The sequence below is a fragment of the Neodiprion pinetum genome, chromosome 5 (genome assembly GCF_021155775.2).
Source record: "Neodiprion pinetum isolate iyNeoPine1 chromosome 5, iyNeoPine1.2, whole genome shotgun sequence".
NCBI lineage: Eukaryota > Metazoa > Arthropoda > Insecta > Hymenoptera > Diprionidae > Neodiprion > Neodiprion pinetum.
Window position 1 is genome coordinate 20,954,160 of NC_060236.1, and position 14,105 is coordinate 20,968,264.

General features: G+C 35.8%; 3 protein-coding genes across 5 annotated transcripts; 2 read left to right on the forward strand and 1 right to left on the reverse strand.

Moving 5' to 3' along the window:
• The first annotated feature begins 4,033 nt into the window (after positions 1 to 4,033).
• LOC124220390 (reactive oxygen species modulator 1) lies at positions 4,034 to 10,793 on the forward strand. 3 transcript variants are annotated; one of them, XM_046629193.2, is made up of 3 exons: positions 4,034 to 4,200; positions 9,970 to 10,130; positions 10,522 to 10,793. In XM_046629193.2, exons 2-3 carry the CDS (start codon positions 9,997 to 9,999, stop codon positions 10,628 to 10,630), a joined length of 243 nt encoding a protein of 80 aa, XP_046485149.1. In that variant the 5' UTR covers positions 4,034 to 4,200; positions 9,970 to 9,996; the 3' UTR covers positions 10,631 to 10,793. The 3 variants fall into 3 exon arrangements, with proteins under 3 accessions (XP_046485149.1, XP_046485146.1, XP_046485147.1); XM_046629190.1 differs by lacking the exon at positions 4,034 to 4,200 and adding an exon at positions 9,537 to 9,677; XM_046629191.1 differs by lacking the exon at positions 4,034 to 4,200 and adding an exon at positions 9,538 to 9,677 and having other exon boundaries at positions 9,890 to 10,130.
• On the forward strand, positions 6,208 to 9,071 carry mTerf3 (mitochondrial transcription termination factor 3). The gene is made up of 2 exons (XM_046629187.2): positions 6,208 to 7,527; positions 7,695 to 9,071. Exons 1-2 carry the CDS (start codon positions 6,618 to 6,620, stop codon positions 7,970 to 7,972), a joined length of 1,188 nt encoding a protein of 395 aa, XP_046485143.1. The 5' UTR covers positions 6,208 to 6,617; the 3' UTR covers positions 7,973 to 9,071.
• Positions 8,960 to 13,536, reverse strand: LOC124220387 (endoplasmic reticulum-Golgi intermediate compartment protein 3). Its single transcript, XM_046629188.2, has 8 exons — positions 13,325 to 13,536; positions 12,800 to 12,958; positions 12,505 to 12,621; positions 12,240 to 12,280; positions 11,879 to 11,949; positions 11,486 to 11,709; positions 11,129 to 11,257; positions 8,960 to 9,297 (listed from the first exon to the last, which is right to left on the reverse strand). Exons 1-8 carry the CDS (start codon positions 13,410 to 13,412, stop codon positions 8,960 to 8,962), a joined length of 1,167 nt encoding a protein of 388 aa, XP_046485144.1. The 5' UTR covers positions 13,413 to 13,536.
• Between the last annotated feature and the right edge of the window lie 569 nt (positions 13,537 to 14,105).

The window sequence follows — 14,105 nt, forward strand, 5'->3', positions numbered from 1 at the left end:
ATCGTCTGAATGGGCAACACGCATCTCTGGATCATCTATCGCGTTCCGTGGTACGCTAGATGGGAAGAGATGCTGAGCTCGAAGACTTCGCGTCGAAGAGGACCACCGACCGTCACGCCACACAATAATGCATGCCCTCCAACCTCCCTCCCGATATCGCTTTGTATTCTGAGAACAACAATCCGCATAGCAATGTATCTAATTTAAAAAGATGCAGATGTGGATTGAGTTTCTAAAGAATTTTTGGAACAAGCCCCGGATGATAAAAGTTTTTTGACAGTGTAATCTGTCGCGCCTTATTGCGCATAATCACGAGAAGTGGACGCAGCCTTTTGCGCGTAAATTAATAACGGGAATCGGACACGATTTTTTACGCGTCGATTTTGCAAACAGTACATAAAAGAGTTACACACTCTCGATGTGCTGATCTTGTAGCTCTTCTGTCAATTTTTTTTATGAATAATAATGTTTTCAAGTTCCATGCCGCCCTTTGCGCGTGGACTTGATACTTTTTATCGTTAGTTATGAGAGAAAGCGTGGCATTTGAAAGCCGGCGCGCAACGCGCTGGTACAAAAATCTCGGTTCGGTAGTGTACAGTGATAGTGGAGAATCTTGGCGTAAGTATTTATGAAATATATCTAACATGTACAGAAACACTCGTTTAATTGAACGTATTATTTTCTGTTTCAGGGCAACGAAACCAATTTTTTTAAAAATGCACTGAGAGCTATAGAATGTTCAGTTGAAAAAGATATTCACTTGAATAACTCAAAACACAAAGAGATGTCGATTCAAAAAATTAATAATGCTTTTTGTTCATTAATACAATTAATAATCGAAGCAACGGCTATTATAGCGAATATCATGTTGAACTCGATCCTTTTTTTGTCAGTGTATGGACTTATGTGATTGTGCTAATCATACGTTCGTCTGTTTCAGGTAATAAAACTTTTGCTTATTTCAGATAATCATTCCTTTGTCCGATCCAGCTAATCGAACCTTTATCTGTTTCAGCTAATAAAACCTTTGTCTGTTTCAGCGGACCAAACCTTTTATCTGTTTCTGCTAATCAAACCTTTAGTCTGTTTCAGCCAGTCAAACCTTTTGTCTGTTTCAGCCAATCAAACCTTTTGTCTGTTTCAGTTAATCAAACTTTTTGTCTCTTTCAACTAGTCAAACGTTTTGTTTGTTTCAGCTAATCAAACCTTTGTCTGTTTCAGCCAATCAAACTTTTTGTCTGTTTCATTTAATCAAACCTTTTGTCTGTTTCAGCCAATCAAACTTTTTGTCTGTTTCATCTAATCAAACTTTTTGTCTGTTTCAGCCAATCAAACCTTTTGTCTGTTTCAGTTAATCAAACTTTTTGTCTCTTTCAACTAGTCAAACGTTTTGTTTGTTTCAGCTAATCAAACCTTTGTCTGTTTCAGCCAATCAAACTTTTTGTCTGTTTCATCTAATCAAACCTTTTGTCTGTTTCACCTAATCAAACTTTCTATCTCTTTCAGCTTGTCAAACGTTTTGTTTGTTTCAGATAATCAAATATTCTGTCTGTTTCAACTAATTAATTTGTCTCTTTTATGTTAATTATATATTTTTTACTTATCTAAACTAAGTTTATTTTGTCTGTATCGACAAATGTCACTAATTATATTTTTCTCTGTTCCAGATAACTGAGTTTTATTGACTATGCTGAAAAATTAACGTCTAACTTTTTAGGCTTCGGTCTGATTGAGGTTTGGTCCAGTCTGGTTTAGGGTCAGTAATCTTTTTCACCGATACATAGATTTAGCGATGTAGTTCAGCGTCATCATGATAACAAAGTGTGGTAAAATTTATTCATCTGTAGCTTTTTTTTAATGGTCTAACAGTCTTTTATTGCAATCGTTTTAGTGTCAGAGTTTTTTTTCTCGAATCACTCATGGGTCATGTTCGGTTTGTATTTCACTGTAGAATTATAGAACTTGTCGTATTTTAGGGCTTGTGCTTATTCTACTCAGATTTGTTTCCATTTCTTCAAAGATTCGTGTTTGCGATCTTGGTCTAGTTTATTGTTTTACGTATTTATCAAGTTCTCCATTTTAGTGATTAACTCGTACCTTATAAGAAAAAAAACCGTGCGCGAATATCCAAACTCAATCACCGTTCACCTATAAGATAAAAACAATTCTGCTTCATTCCCAATTAAAACAACCATCTTTCATCCATAATTAGAACAGTCATCTTTCATCGATAATAAATAGTCGGCGGGTTATATGAACTGAAATTTTTTTAACAAACTGCGGATATATGCGAGTACAAATTGATTGGGTAAAACAATTTACCATAATTAACATGTGACAAAAAGTCATCTGTAACTTTTTTCGAAGAACGTAAGATCGATCTTGCTATTATTCTCCGTGGAGTAGGCCTACTGGGGATACCACGTAAAAAAAACGCGCTAGATGCTCTACCGCTTGCGGTGGTGTGGAAACGAGCATAAGTGAACTGATTTTCACTAGACAAATACTAACATATTGTAGTTTTTCAAATGACAATCTTATTCTTGCGTAAATTTTTTTTTTTTAATCGTTTATTTGGAGTCGCACGTCTCTTTTGAGTATTAGCGACTTTGTTCTGAATACATCTTACATTACATATTTGTTATTTCTTTCTGTTGGCTTGCATCCTCTAACACTGTCATGGTAAATTTAATATAATTCATAGGTATGCTACATATTTGTTCTACATTTCGTTATATAAGTTTAATTCCTCAAGGTATTTAATGATGTTTTCACAGACTTTAGGTGATTGTAGCATTTCTTTGACGGTGTACCTCAAATTCATCTCCATTCTTATGCTATTTCTTGCCTGACAATCTTTGAGCACATGCATCACTGTGTTGGTTACCTCACAATGTTGGCAGCGTGGGGGGTCTTCTCTGGCGAAAAGGTACTAGTGCGTCAATTTTGTGTGACCCAATCTTAACCGTTGAATCACTACTTGGTTTCTCCTTTTTTTAAACGAAAGCGCTGGGTTATACTTGTAAACATCTGATCTTATTTCTAGGCTCCATTGGTTTGCTACGCGTTTCCATTGTTGATCCCAGCTTGTTAATATTTTATCTTTCCAGACTTTTTGAATGGCTCTAAAGTTTATTGGATATTCTATGTCTTTGTTGTTCCGCTGGTCTATAGCACCATTTCGTCCAGTAACCGCCTCTTTGTATCTTTTCACACATTTGGTCGGAATTTGGTAAAATACAATTTCGTACCGTGACTGAATCATCTGTTCAGTAGTCTCTATTAGTCTCAATGTAAAATCGTTTTGCTTATATTTTGCCACGATTTTTGCATGTATGTCTGCGATGTTGTCGGCTAAAATAACGAATTTTCTTTTGTCGCTTTTTTCCGTCCATTTCAGAGCTTCTAATATAGATAATGCTTCAGCCTCATTTTTGTTGTGCAAGTTTGACATTTTTGTGATTCTAGGTAATCCACTAGGCGTCATCATGCCGCTATATAAGTAATTTTCGGGATCTTTGTCACTGAACACAAATATGATTTCGTGAGTTGGATATTTTGCTTTAAGGGTGGCTGCTAGAGTCTATCAGCCCCTTACTCTATTAAAAATTTTCAATTTTTTTCCGATTTTCATGTACTGCACGAATGCGGTATACTAAAACTTTGATTATTAGTGCTGCCAAGAATTGCTTCCAGATCTGCAATATCGAAGCATTGAAATTTCATTGCATTCACTGGAATCAGTATTTTTAATAGTCGCAAATAATCCTTTAATCGGTTTTACGATCGCCGCTAATATGTGGAAACTATGTTTCGTATAAAGATCTATGGTGGCGGTAGTAAAAATGCTATCCACGGTGGCCATCCATACCCACCATTTTATTAGTAGGTAAAAGTCTAGGGGGATTTTATTTTCAATTTAGGGGGATTTAGGGAGAAATGTTGGCAGAGTTGGGGAGAAGCTGCTTGAGTCAGATGGCAACACTGCAGTTAGCTGTCAGGAGCGTCGGGACTCAGTTTGAGCGGGAAAGGTGGTGACGGGTGGTCGTTTAGCAATTCAGCGAGTTTAGTGCGTGTAAACATAACTTGGAGTGCAGTTTCAATTCGTGAGACGTCAGTCGGGGACATAATCGCACCTTATAACGACAACGAGTGTGCATAGTGACATCATCGCAGGCAGTTCTTCCATTAAATCGTCATGTGAGTAAATTTTCAGTATCAAAAGCCTGCTAATCTGTTTTTCTTAAGGGGGTATTCTAGTGTAGAAATTTGAAAAAATCGATTTTTTTTTTTTTTATATTTTCAAAGCTTAACCTTTCAAGAATGTGTCCTTAAAAGGACAAGTCAAAATTTCAATTATTTTCAGAGATATAGCTATTTTAGTGACACGTCTTCAATACTGGCTCGGCTGGAACGAATTTTACTCGAAACTTTAAACGCGTTTTTCTCAAAACTACATTTTTCAAAACGGTTGACATGATTTCTCAAGTTCTATTGAACCGATTTACTTGAAATTTGGTGAGAATCTTCTCAATACATGTCTCTATCGCACGAACTATTATTATAACGAAATAATAATTTTTACCATTTTTAAAAAATTCAGAAACGTCCAAAAAAGTCAAAAAAAACGTATTATTTTTTCGGACAGCCGTAATTTGGCAAAAAAAATTTTTTTTCGACTTTTTTTTAGTTAGTACGATAGCTGCATTTATGTAGATTAATAATCTTTTTTTTTTTTTTTTTCTGATTTTTAAAATGCTTGCAATCGTGACAACATTGGCGCGCCATTTTTTTTGTACCCCCCACTTCAACAACTCATAGCACTTTCAATTTTGTATTTTTTGACTTGTTTTTTTTTTTTTTTGTAATCGTGAAATAATAATAAACGCCTGATAAAAAAATGGATGGTAAAAATATTTTTTGTTTTTTGTTTATAGCACTTCAAAAAACACCTCAAATTCATGCCTCTACACTAGAATACCCCCTTAAAGTGCGATTTTTTTCTCACTCGCTGCACATAGCGATTGCGATTCGAAGAATTGTCAAACCCGTAACAACTAGGCCGTTGGACTTGTTTGTTTATCATTGATGTATCTGAATTACGCACTGATATTCGTCACACTGTCGTCGCTCGTATTTACTCAGACTTTTCTCCCATTTTTCCCAATTTTTCGCTAAATAATAAACTACGAGGATAGAAAAGCCGGTGTCACATGCTTGAAGATAATGATCTTTGGCTTTCTCTTGATTTTGGAGAATAAATCAGCCAGCGAACGAATATTATTCTGTGCAATTCTCACAATCAGATATATACTCTGCCCGTCGGATACGTTGAGGTGTTGGTTTATTTATTTATTTTTTTTTTCCAATCTTTCAGTTTATATGTATAACAATCTGTCAATCGGCTTGAAATATTTACATGAGTATCTCCCGCATTTCGTACAAGAATTTTCGCTATTTTCGAATTCATGTCGATCGTTCTACAGAGATTTTGGTAACAACCTGTTAGAAAACGGTTAAAAACAGTTGAAACTTGCGTAAATATTCGAATCGTCTTTTATTGTTTTGCGTATAACCGTTTTGTCATGGTCCGTCGGAACCTTTAACTTTTTTCAAGGTAAAATCTGAAACAAACGCCGTGTTTTATTAATTGAGAACGAACAAACGAAAAATGAATTAAGACGAAGATCGTTCGGGAATCGAGCTAACGCAATCGAAAATTTCTTTACAAGCACGCCGAGGCCTTAAGTAAACGTACACAAAACAGTGACGAATAAATGTAAATATATCGTTTCAATACGAGTATCCCTGTTTAAAATGCACACGTATTGTAACTCCGATGCGTAGAGAAAAAAAGAAATACACACACACCTTTAAAAGACGTAGAGAAGTATACAAAATTCATTTGTTTTCTTCTGCGGAGTGCACAGTTGAAAAAAAATTCCTATGCGCAGTGAGGGACTTTCTTTGATATATGCCGTAATTTCAACTGTTTGTATTTACTTCTCACTGTTACATTATTTCCTATTATTGCTAAACACAATTTTCTCACCGAATAATTCTTTTACTAGAAAGCTTCGTCTTTCTGTTTCATTTACATACTTCTACGAATTGAATTGTGATTGAAAGTTGGTGAAGTGTATACAAAAAAAAAAAAAAAAAATTCAACAGCCGAAGAGGTATTTTTTTTTTGTCCATCTTCGTGGAAACTGTGGGAATAATATTTCTTCTACAAGTTATAATTTCGGATAGAATTCAGAGTTGCACACCGAGTCGCTTGCCTACTCTGCTTCAATGAATTCATGAAGTAAATAGGATAGTAAAATAGAACGTGCTTAACTCCAAGCAGACGACAGTTGGCAGAAGCTACTGGCAGTTGGATGTTGTAGACAAGTTCTCGCGTTTTCATGTGTTTTCCACGCTTGATTGGTTCATTTCAAATTTTTTTTTTTGACGTTATTCCACTTCGTTTATTGTCATAGCAAATGAGAAGGATGATAGAAAACGTTTAATATCGCCCAAAAAGAAGCAGATACTTTACTGAAATAATTCGGCATAGAACATAACCTCGAAACAAAGTCAATCAGCAAGCAAACAGGCTTAGAAAACAATACACAATGTTTTCGTGCCACTCAATAGCTATGTTACGTCGATGTGGTCGACACCTTACCCTCAATATGAAAAGTCTAGAAGTATCTCTGACCATTCCGACAATCAGCCAATGCTCAAAATTTGCCACCGACATCGTCGACCAGAAAAAAGTAATTGATTATAGTTCGGTCAATCAGTTGCAAGCCAGTGAAGCAAAGAGCACAGATTCTGTTCCAAAAGTAGATCACAGAACAGTGGCAAACTATGAGTACGCCGATGAAATTCTTGATGTTGATCTCCTGATGGAGAAGCTTAAAAGAGATCGTCCAGGTCCCCTTGAACCCTGCGATTCTGACCTTTCGCACCTCGGTCCATATTTTCCAGCAACTTTCAACTTCGCAGCGTACGCAAACAAGTCGCCAATGATACAGAAGCTTGCGGAGCTTGGCGTGAACTTTGCCAAGATCGAGAAACGTAACGGTTTAATGAAGTTTCTGCTGCCTCTGGACTTTGAGAAGGACATGAAATACCATATAAGATTTTTAAACGACTGCGGAGTCCCGGCAGATTACCTTGGCGAATTTCTCACCAAGAATCCATTAATATTCAAAGAGCATCTGGATGATCTTTACACAAGGATACGATACCTCAGTGCTCACAATTTCACACCAGATATGATCACTCGAATTGTTATGAAAAATCCCTACTGGGTAATGTTTAGCACTAAGAGAATCGATGCCAGACTTGGACACTTCCAAAAAACGTTCAACCTCAGTGGCAAAGAGATCAGGAAACTCGCCACGAGGCTACCCAAACTCATTACCTACAACATGAACCACGTTAATGGTAATACTTTTGCTGTTAAGGAGGAAATGGGATTTGAAGATTATCAGACCAAGATTCTTCTACTTAATCATCCAAGCATTTGGACAAAAAGTAAGTCTCACGTTGATTTTTTCATGACAGTGTTCTATTCACATGTTCAAAGATCTTTTCTCAATATTCCCGGAATTATGTCAGGATATTTTAATCTCTCGAACACAGATGAAAGTTTTGAGTGATAACAAAATCAATAATAATTTCAACATTAATGATATTTTCAGACCGTTCATTTGTCGTCGAAGTTTTTGACTATGTGCACAACATAATGAAATTATCGCACGATGCCATAACACAGCAGCCACTAATATTGACGTGTAGATTGCACAGAATCAAACAGAGGCATATGTTTTTGAAAAAATTGGACCGGGCTCAGTACGATCCTGAAAAACCGTTGTACGTTCCTCTTCGATCCATAGTACTTGATTCGGATTCAGATTTTTGTATGGAGTTTGCCAAGATGCCGGTAGAAACTTTCAATAGGTTTTTGAAATCTTTGTAATTGTAAAAAATGGTAAATGAAAATGATGACGGAAGTATATCTTTGAAATTTGATGAATTATATATGTTTATAATAATTCAATAAAGCTTTAATAACGATAAGTGAAAAAAACAGTGACAGTACAACCTTGTTACTGTAAATATTTATTCATTTATATTAATCGTGTACTATAGGTATATAGTATGCCCTCATAATTATTACCTATATTATATAAACTGTGGGTTTTCTTATTCTATTTTCACCATCGGGTGTAATACATAAATAAGAAATCGTAAAAATTCATTATTATCATCTTTTTTTTTCTGTATTCTCCTTCAATTGAATCACAATTAAGGCTATGTAATAATAAATTTCATTACAAAGAATTCATAGCAAAATGCGGTTTGTTTTTATAGTAATTTGGTTCGCTGCTTTTTGTGCATTTTTAAAGTTTTTTTGTATTATTTTTCGCCATTGCTTTTTAAACTGTCATCCGCGAATAAGATGTTCGTTTAATTAATTATCAATAGATATCGATAATAATAATGTAAATTTATACTATTATTATTATTATGAAATACTCGTTGGCATTATTTTTCCCCCTCTATTTTCAAACTCACAAGTAACGGTTTAAATAAAATTTCTATGCGTTTATCACTTGACGTTCTGTATCCCGAAATTATTATTATCATATTTATAATCATTTTCAAGTTCCTCTTCAGTACATTTAGAATATATATATATTATTCTGCATTAATACCAAGCGAAAGGAAAAACATGAAAGTGCGAGAGAACAATCTGGAGGAACTCAAGTTTACGTCAAGTTCCCACGCCTCAACGATAATTTAGTATTTCCTTTAATAATATGTTCAATTTTTTTACACCATTTTTCCTGCCATACATACATACACATTTTTCTTTATTAACTGTTGTTGTATTTTTTTCTCGATCTCGTTATCTTACTCGACGAATTGCATTATCATTACATCAATAACGATGTAGAAAGTTCTAGCTAAATTTTCCTATTTCAATTTTTTTCTGTATCGCTCTTACGGAATGATAAAGAATCGAGTCTATCAAACCAGCGACAGTAAAAACACCGCCAACTATAGCGCATAAATTTGTTGCAAAATGTCCGAAGGATTTTTCCTTCTCGGTGTATTTAACCATAAGTGGACTTAATTCATAGCTAAAAAATATACCCGGCATACCGGATTCACCCGTGAACAGGGACACTTGACGTGAATGTCGGGTAACAGAAAATTGATTCGTCAACAACGTCGAACCGTCCGATCTCACGTACGTCGTTGGAACAATCTTTATGTAGTGCTGGAACATCATCGCACCTAGAACATACAAAAAAATTCAATGATTTCTCATTATTTTATTTGTGAATGTTTTCTTTTAGCCCATGATAAGCTATATTGAGGTAAACAAGGTTCCGTATTACTGCAAATTGCGTTTAAAGCGCACTTTTAGTATTCTTGCGTTTAAATTTACCGCTACACATGATACACGACGTTGTACCGCTATTGCGCATGCGCTTGCTGCGCGCGCAGCGAACGACGACGTCACATGAATAATCAAGGCCACATATAGTCGACGGGATATATCAAAATGGCAGTGTACTGAATTTTGTACCAGGGACGTTGAAACCCGAGAAAGAAATTATTATCAGGAGTTATACTCTAACAACGAGTCGGAAAATAATTTAGAGTTGATAATAGTGAGTATGAACGTGATGATATTCTTTAGTATATGAATAAACGTATCGAATCGTAATAATAAAAGTGGCGATAGAAACGAGGATACATTTCACGTAGGAAAACGTAACCTACAACCCACAGATATTGCCGAAAAAACAACTCCGTAAAATCCAGCATAGTTACTCAATTCTGTAAATTGATCGTGATAAAACATTTCTTTTTTTTTTTGCAGATTTCTTATACGTCTTTTTAGATCTTGAAGTCAGTCGATTAATTGAACTACATTTTATTTTCTCTTCACCTTCGTTTTAGCGAGAAGAAAAAATAAAATAAGTCAACATGCCTGTTATACCGGGAGGAGCGTATCAACAAGGGGGTCCCTCATGTTGGGATAGAATGAAAATGGGATTTGGGATTGGATTTTGCGTCGGCATGGCGTCTGGCGCACTTTTCGGTGGTTTTTCAGCTCTTAGGTATACGTAAAAATTGAGAAACATTTTATCCCGAAATAATTATACAAACTGATTTTTCTTGTACTTCTCAAATCTGTGAAAGAAGAAATTAATTCTTTGTACTACATTATACTTAAACGATCGATTATTACGTAATCTCTGCGCTATCATTTTACTTAAAAAGAGTATCATATGAAAAACAGAAACATTGATTTGCCGAAGGTATTAAAATAAAAAATTGTTTTCTAATCCGTGTTTTGTCTGTTTGAGAAATAATAAGGTTGATGACACATTTAAAGAAAATCGTAATGTACAAAGGATTGATTTGAAATCCAAAGAAACTGAAAGTTGATGTACAATAACAGAAATGCTGATCATTCGCAATGAAATAATGTTAGTTTAATTTGAACAGGTATGGAATGAGGGGTAGAGAGCTGATTAACAACGTTGGTAAAGTGATGATCCAGGGTGGCGGAACGTTTGGTACATTCATGGCAATAGGAACGGGAATAAGATGCTAGTAAAACAAATGCGAAAGACTAACAACGAACACGAGCATAAAGTAAATGTTAAAAAAAAAATTGTTAATTACTTAATTAATCTAGAAAAGAGAAAAAGGTACAGTTAATAATATAATCTTCCTCTGATTTGTAACCTTATTAAAAGAAAACATAAGAAAATAGACCGGGAGGAATTATTTTTAACCGAGAAAAAGAAACCTAATTGTACTGCCAAATTACCAAAAGTTTTCATTGTATAGAGCGTTTTTTTTTTTTTTTTGTTCAATGGAGTGATAAATGCATCAATAAATACAACGCGAATGGGAAAAGAGATTCGAAAATAAATAAACCGTATGAAAAGTAGCGGTTAAATGCCGAATACGAAAATTGTCGGCTATTTATTACTAGTTGTAGGAATGATTTATGGATACTTCTCTTTTTTTCTCTCTTTTTTTTATGTCGTACAGAAAAAATGTGTATGTGTTCAAATGGTTATAAAAAAATAACGATTCGACGTACCTTCCGTGGCGACAATCGTTGTGTCGTCCATTGGATTCGTTTTTCCCGGAATGTTGAGCCCGAAACTTAGGTGACGTATTTTGTGAGTCATGTTGAATTGCGTTGAAGCGTAAGGCTGAACGTCGTGAACTGGGCAAAAATAATAAAAGGCTAATGAATTGAATGAGATTGAAAATTTCAAAGTTACTGAAAAGAAGAAAAAACGTTATTCCTGTTTATAGGTATCATAAATAAATAATCGAATGATCGCATAAAGATTGAGATGAATATCTGATTAAAAACTGCGTTTTGTGCATAAAAAAAGGTAAAAAAATAAAAGAAACACCTAGAAAAAGGCAAACGAGTTTTGTTTTTTACCGTGCACGTGATTGACGGAAAAACTTTCGCCTGGTGCGATGTGAAAACTGCCGCCGACACGATTCACCTCTATGTATCCGTATATTTGACAACCTTCCGCAAAGGCGTGCTTCATTTTCTCAACGGACTTGTCATTTTTGCATTGACTTATGGTTGACGGGTCCGGAAACGCCCATTTGCGCATTCTATAAGCTTCTCTCACTTCTTCGCAAGTGTTGCAGCACCTGAAATTTATAATTTAAGAATTATTCAACACAGGTATGAATATACGGACACAAAATACTGTTCAAAATTATGGCCTTGGTTATGCCGAGTCATCAGAGTTTCTGTTGAAACTTATGGAGAATTCAATTACACGAAAACAGTGAAATCAATCGAATTGTTGAAACTTACTTTATTCCGAGCGCTTCACTTGCAGCTCCGTAACAATCTCCGCAAGCCTCGACGGTACTATTTTCCGCTGACTGGACACAGAAATAAAAATATATTCTGCGGTAATGGGACAGTAAATGGGATGGAAAATTTTGAAAAAATTTGTCTGGAATATTCAATTTCGCGTCTCTCTCATAGTTGAAACATAAAATGTTCAAGAGTCTAAAATTAAATTGATTATCAGTGGTCATTTAGAATCAGGGAAGAGAGATTTGATTACTTTTTGATGCTCACTGTCCAGTTATTTGAGAATCACAATTTTCAAAAGATCCAAGATTTTTTAAAAGAAAACGCAAAATATTGAGATATTCTGAATACTGACCACTTCAGTAGATTTTTCCGGTGACTTCGTGTTAGCGATGTCTGAAAAAAGGAGAAACAAAATTCGCTTGAAGCTTTCCAAATTATTGATATGTGCAACGTCTATTTTGAACGAAACGTTGTATATTGGAAATTTTGCTCAAGTTGCCGAAATTCTCAATCGTTTAAATGTCATTGAATTTCTCCGGGTGTTTATATCGCTGAATTTTGCGAAACAAGCAATATTCGAGGAAATATTGTTCATCTACTTTCCTAATTCTTCATACCAGTTTTTTGCGGCTCCTCAATGGGTTTTCCGTCGAGGTCGAGTCGCCGTTTGAATACATTATGATCTATCTGGAGGTGCTGCTCTCCCGTCGTGTCCATTGCGTCCAGGGAAAGTACTACGAAATATTGGAAAATCCATGTAATAAAATTGAATACAGGGTTCGAAAGATTGCGAATTGTTTTACGTGATTTCAAGCGTATTTTAACGATTCTCTGAGACTTCCTGAAAATTTTCGTCGAGAACCGATCGTGATTGTTGTTATTCCACTTTCTAATTTGTTTTATTCTACTTACGGTCGCAGGATATTGCTGGCACAATCAAGTCCAAATTAATCCTCAATCTCGAACCCCTCGAAGTATCGACGAACAGTTCCTCGCTCAAACTTGGCGTGAAATAGTCGTTCAATTCGGACATAAAAAGGCCGAAAATTATCGTCGTGCTGATAATGGTAACTGGAATTACATCGGAAGTAAAAGAATATTAAATTTGCCGTTATCATCACAGAGCAGAGCCGAACAAACTGGAATATTAAGTCGATGATGAATTAGAGGAAATATTAATCTAGCAGACGATTAATCTCGCGACAGGGAAATTTTGACAGCAGCTTTGTATTTTGTCAAGAGAGAAAACTGTCAATACTGAATGCAGGAGGATGCAGAGAATATTGCGAGAAACCGGAAATATGTGTTTCTAAATATTATCAATCTTCCACGCATCCATGAAAGATATTAAACACGAGTATTTATTTATTTACTTGTTGAGTCGATTCAACGATTACATGATTTGTATATGTTTTTATAATCGTATAAAATGCGTACCAATCGCTCCGCCGAATGTTTTTACGCTGAAATCTTCGATGGTTTTTGGATAGGCGTCAAACTGACGCAGCTTTTCGGATATCTTCATTTTGTTGAGGTTATATTACAGATGTCTGCGGCACAGGCCAGCACACGCCACACGCACTACGGTGCCACGATCGCGGTCCTTCCCACTTTCCAGTTGTATCCACAACAGAGCGCATGCATACATAGAGTCGAATCCCCGCGTGGACAATATACAGAGTCTCGAATGCGAGGAGCGACGGTGCTGCTACAAAATATTGAAGCTCAGCTGCGCGCGCAGCCGTCAACTGGCAGACGGCACTCTCCGATTGGTCCGCATTTGAATCTCTGCTCCTCTACTGCGCGCGCATGCGTCAAATTTCCGCCGACGATAGTGTGTTGTGTGTGTTGGATTCACGGCTAGCCGGCGGGCGGTAATTGCATTAGCGGTATATTTCACATAATTGCCTTATTTGCCACGGGAATCAACGCGCCTACATTTTCACCGGATCGTTTTTCATTCACGCATTTCCCTTCCGTAGTGTTCAAAGTTGACATTTTGAAGTATGTTCGAGGCCTTTTTGGCTCCCATTTCGAAAATTCTGTTTTGCGTAAAGACGCGTTTTTCTAAAGGTTTGACAGTCAGAGTACTGTTTGATATGAACCATCGTTATTTTGTATATTTGAATATACATACGTTGTACTCTGTATAAAATTCTTATTCGAGATGTGTATAATTTTACGATTGGTGATTAGATACAAAGACTAACACCGAATT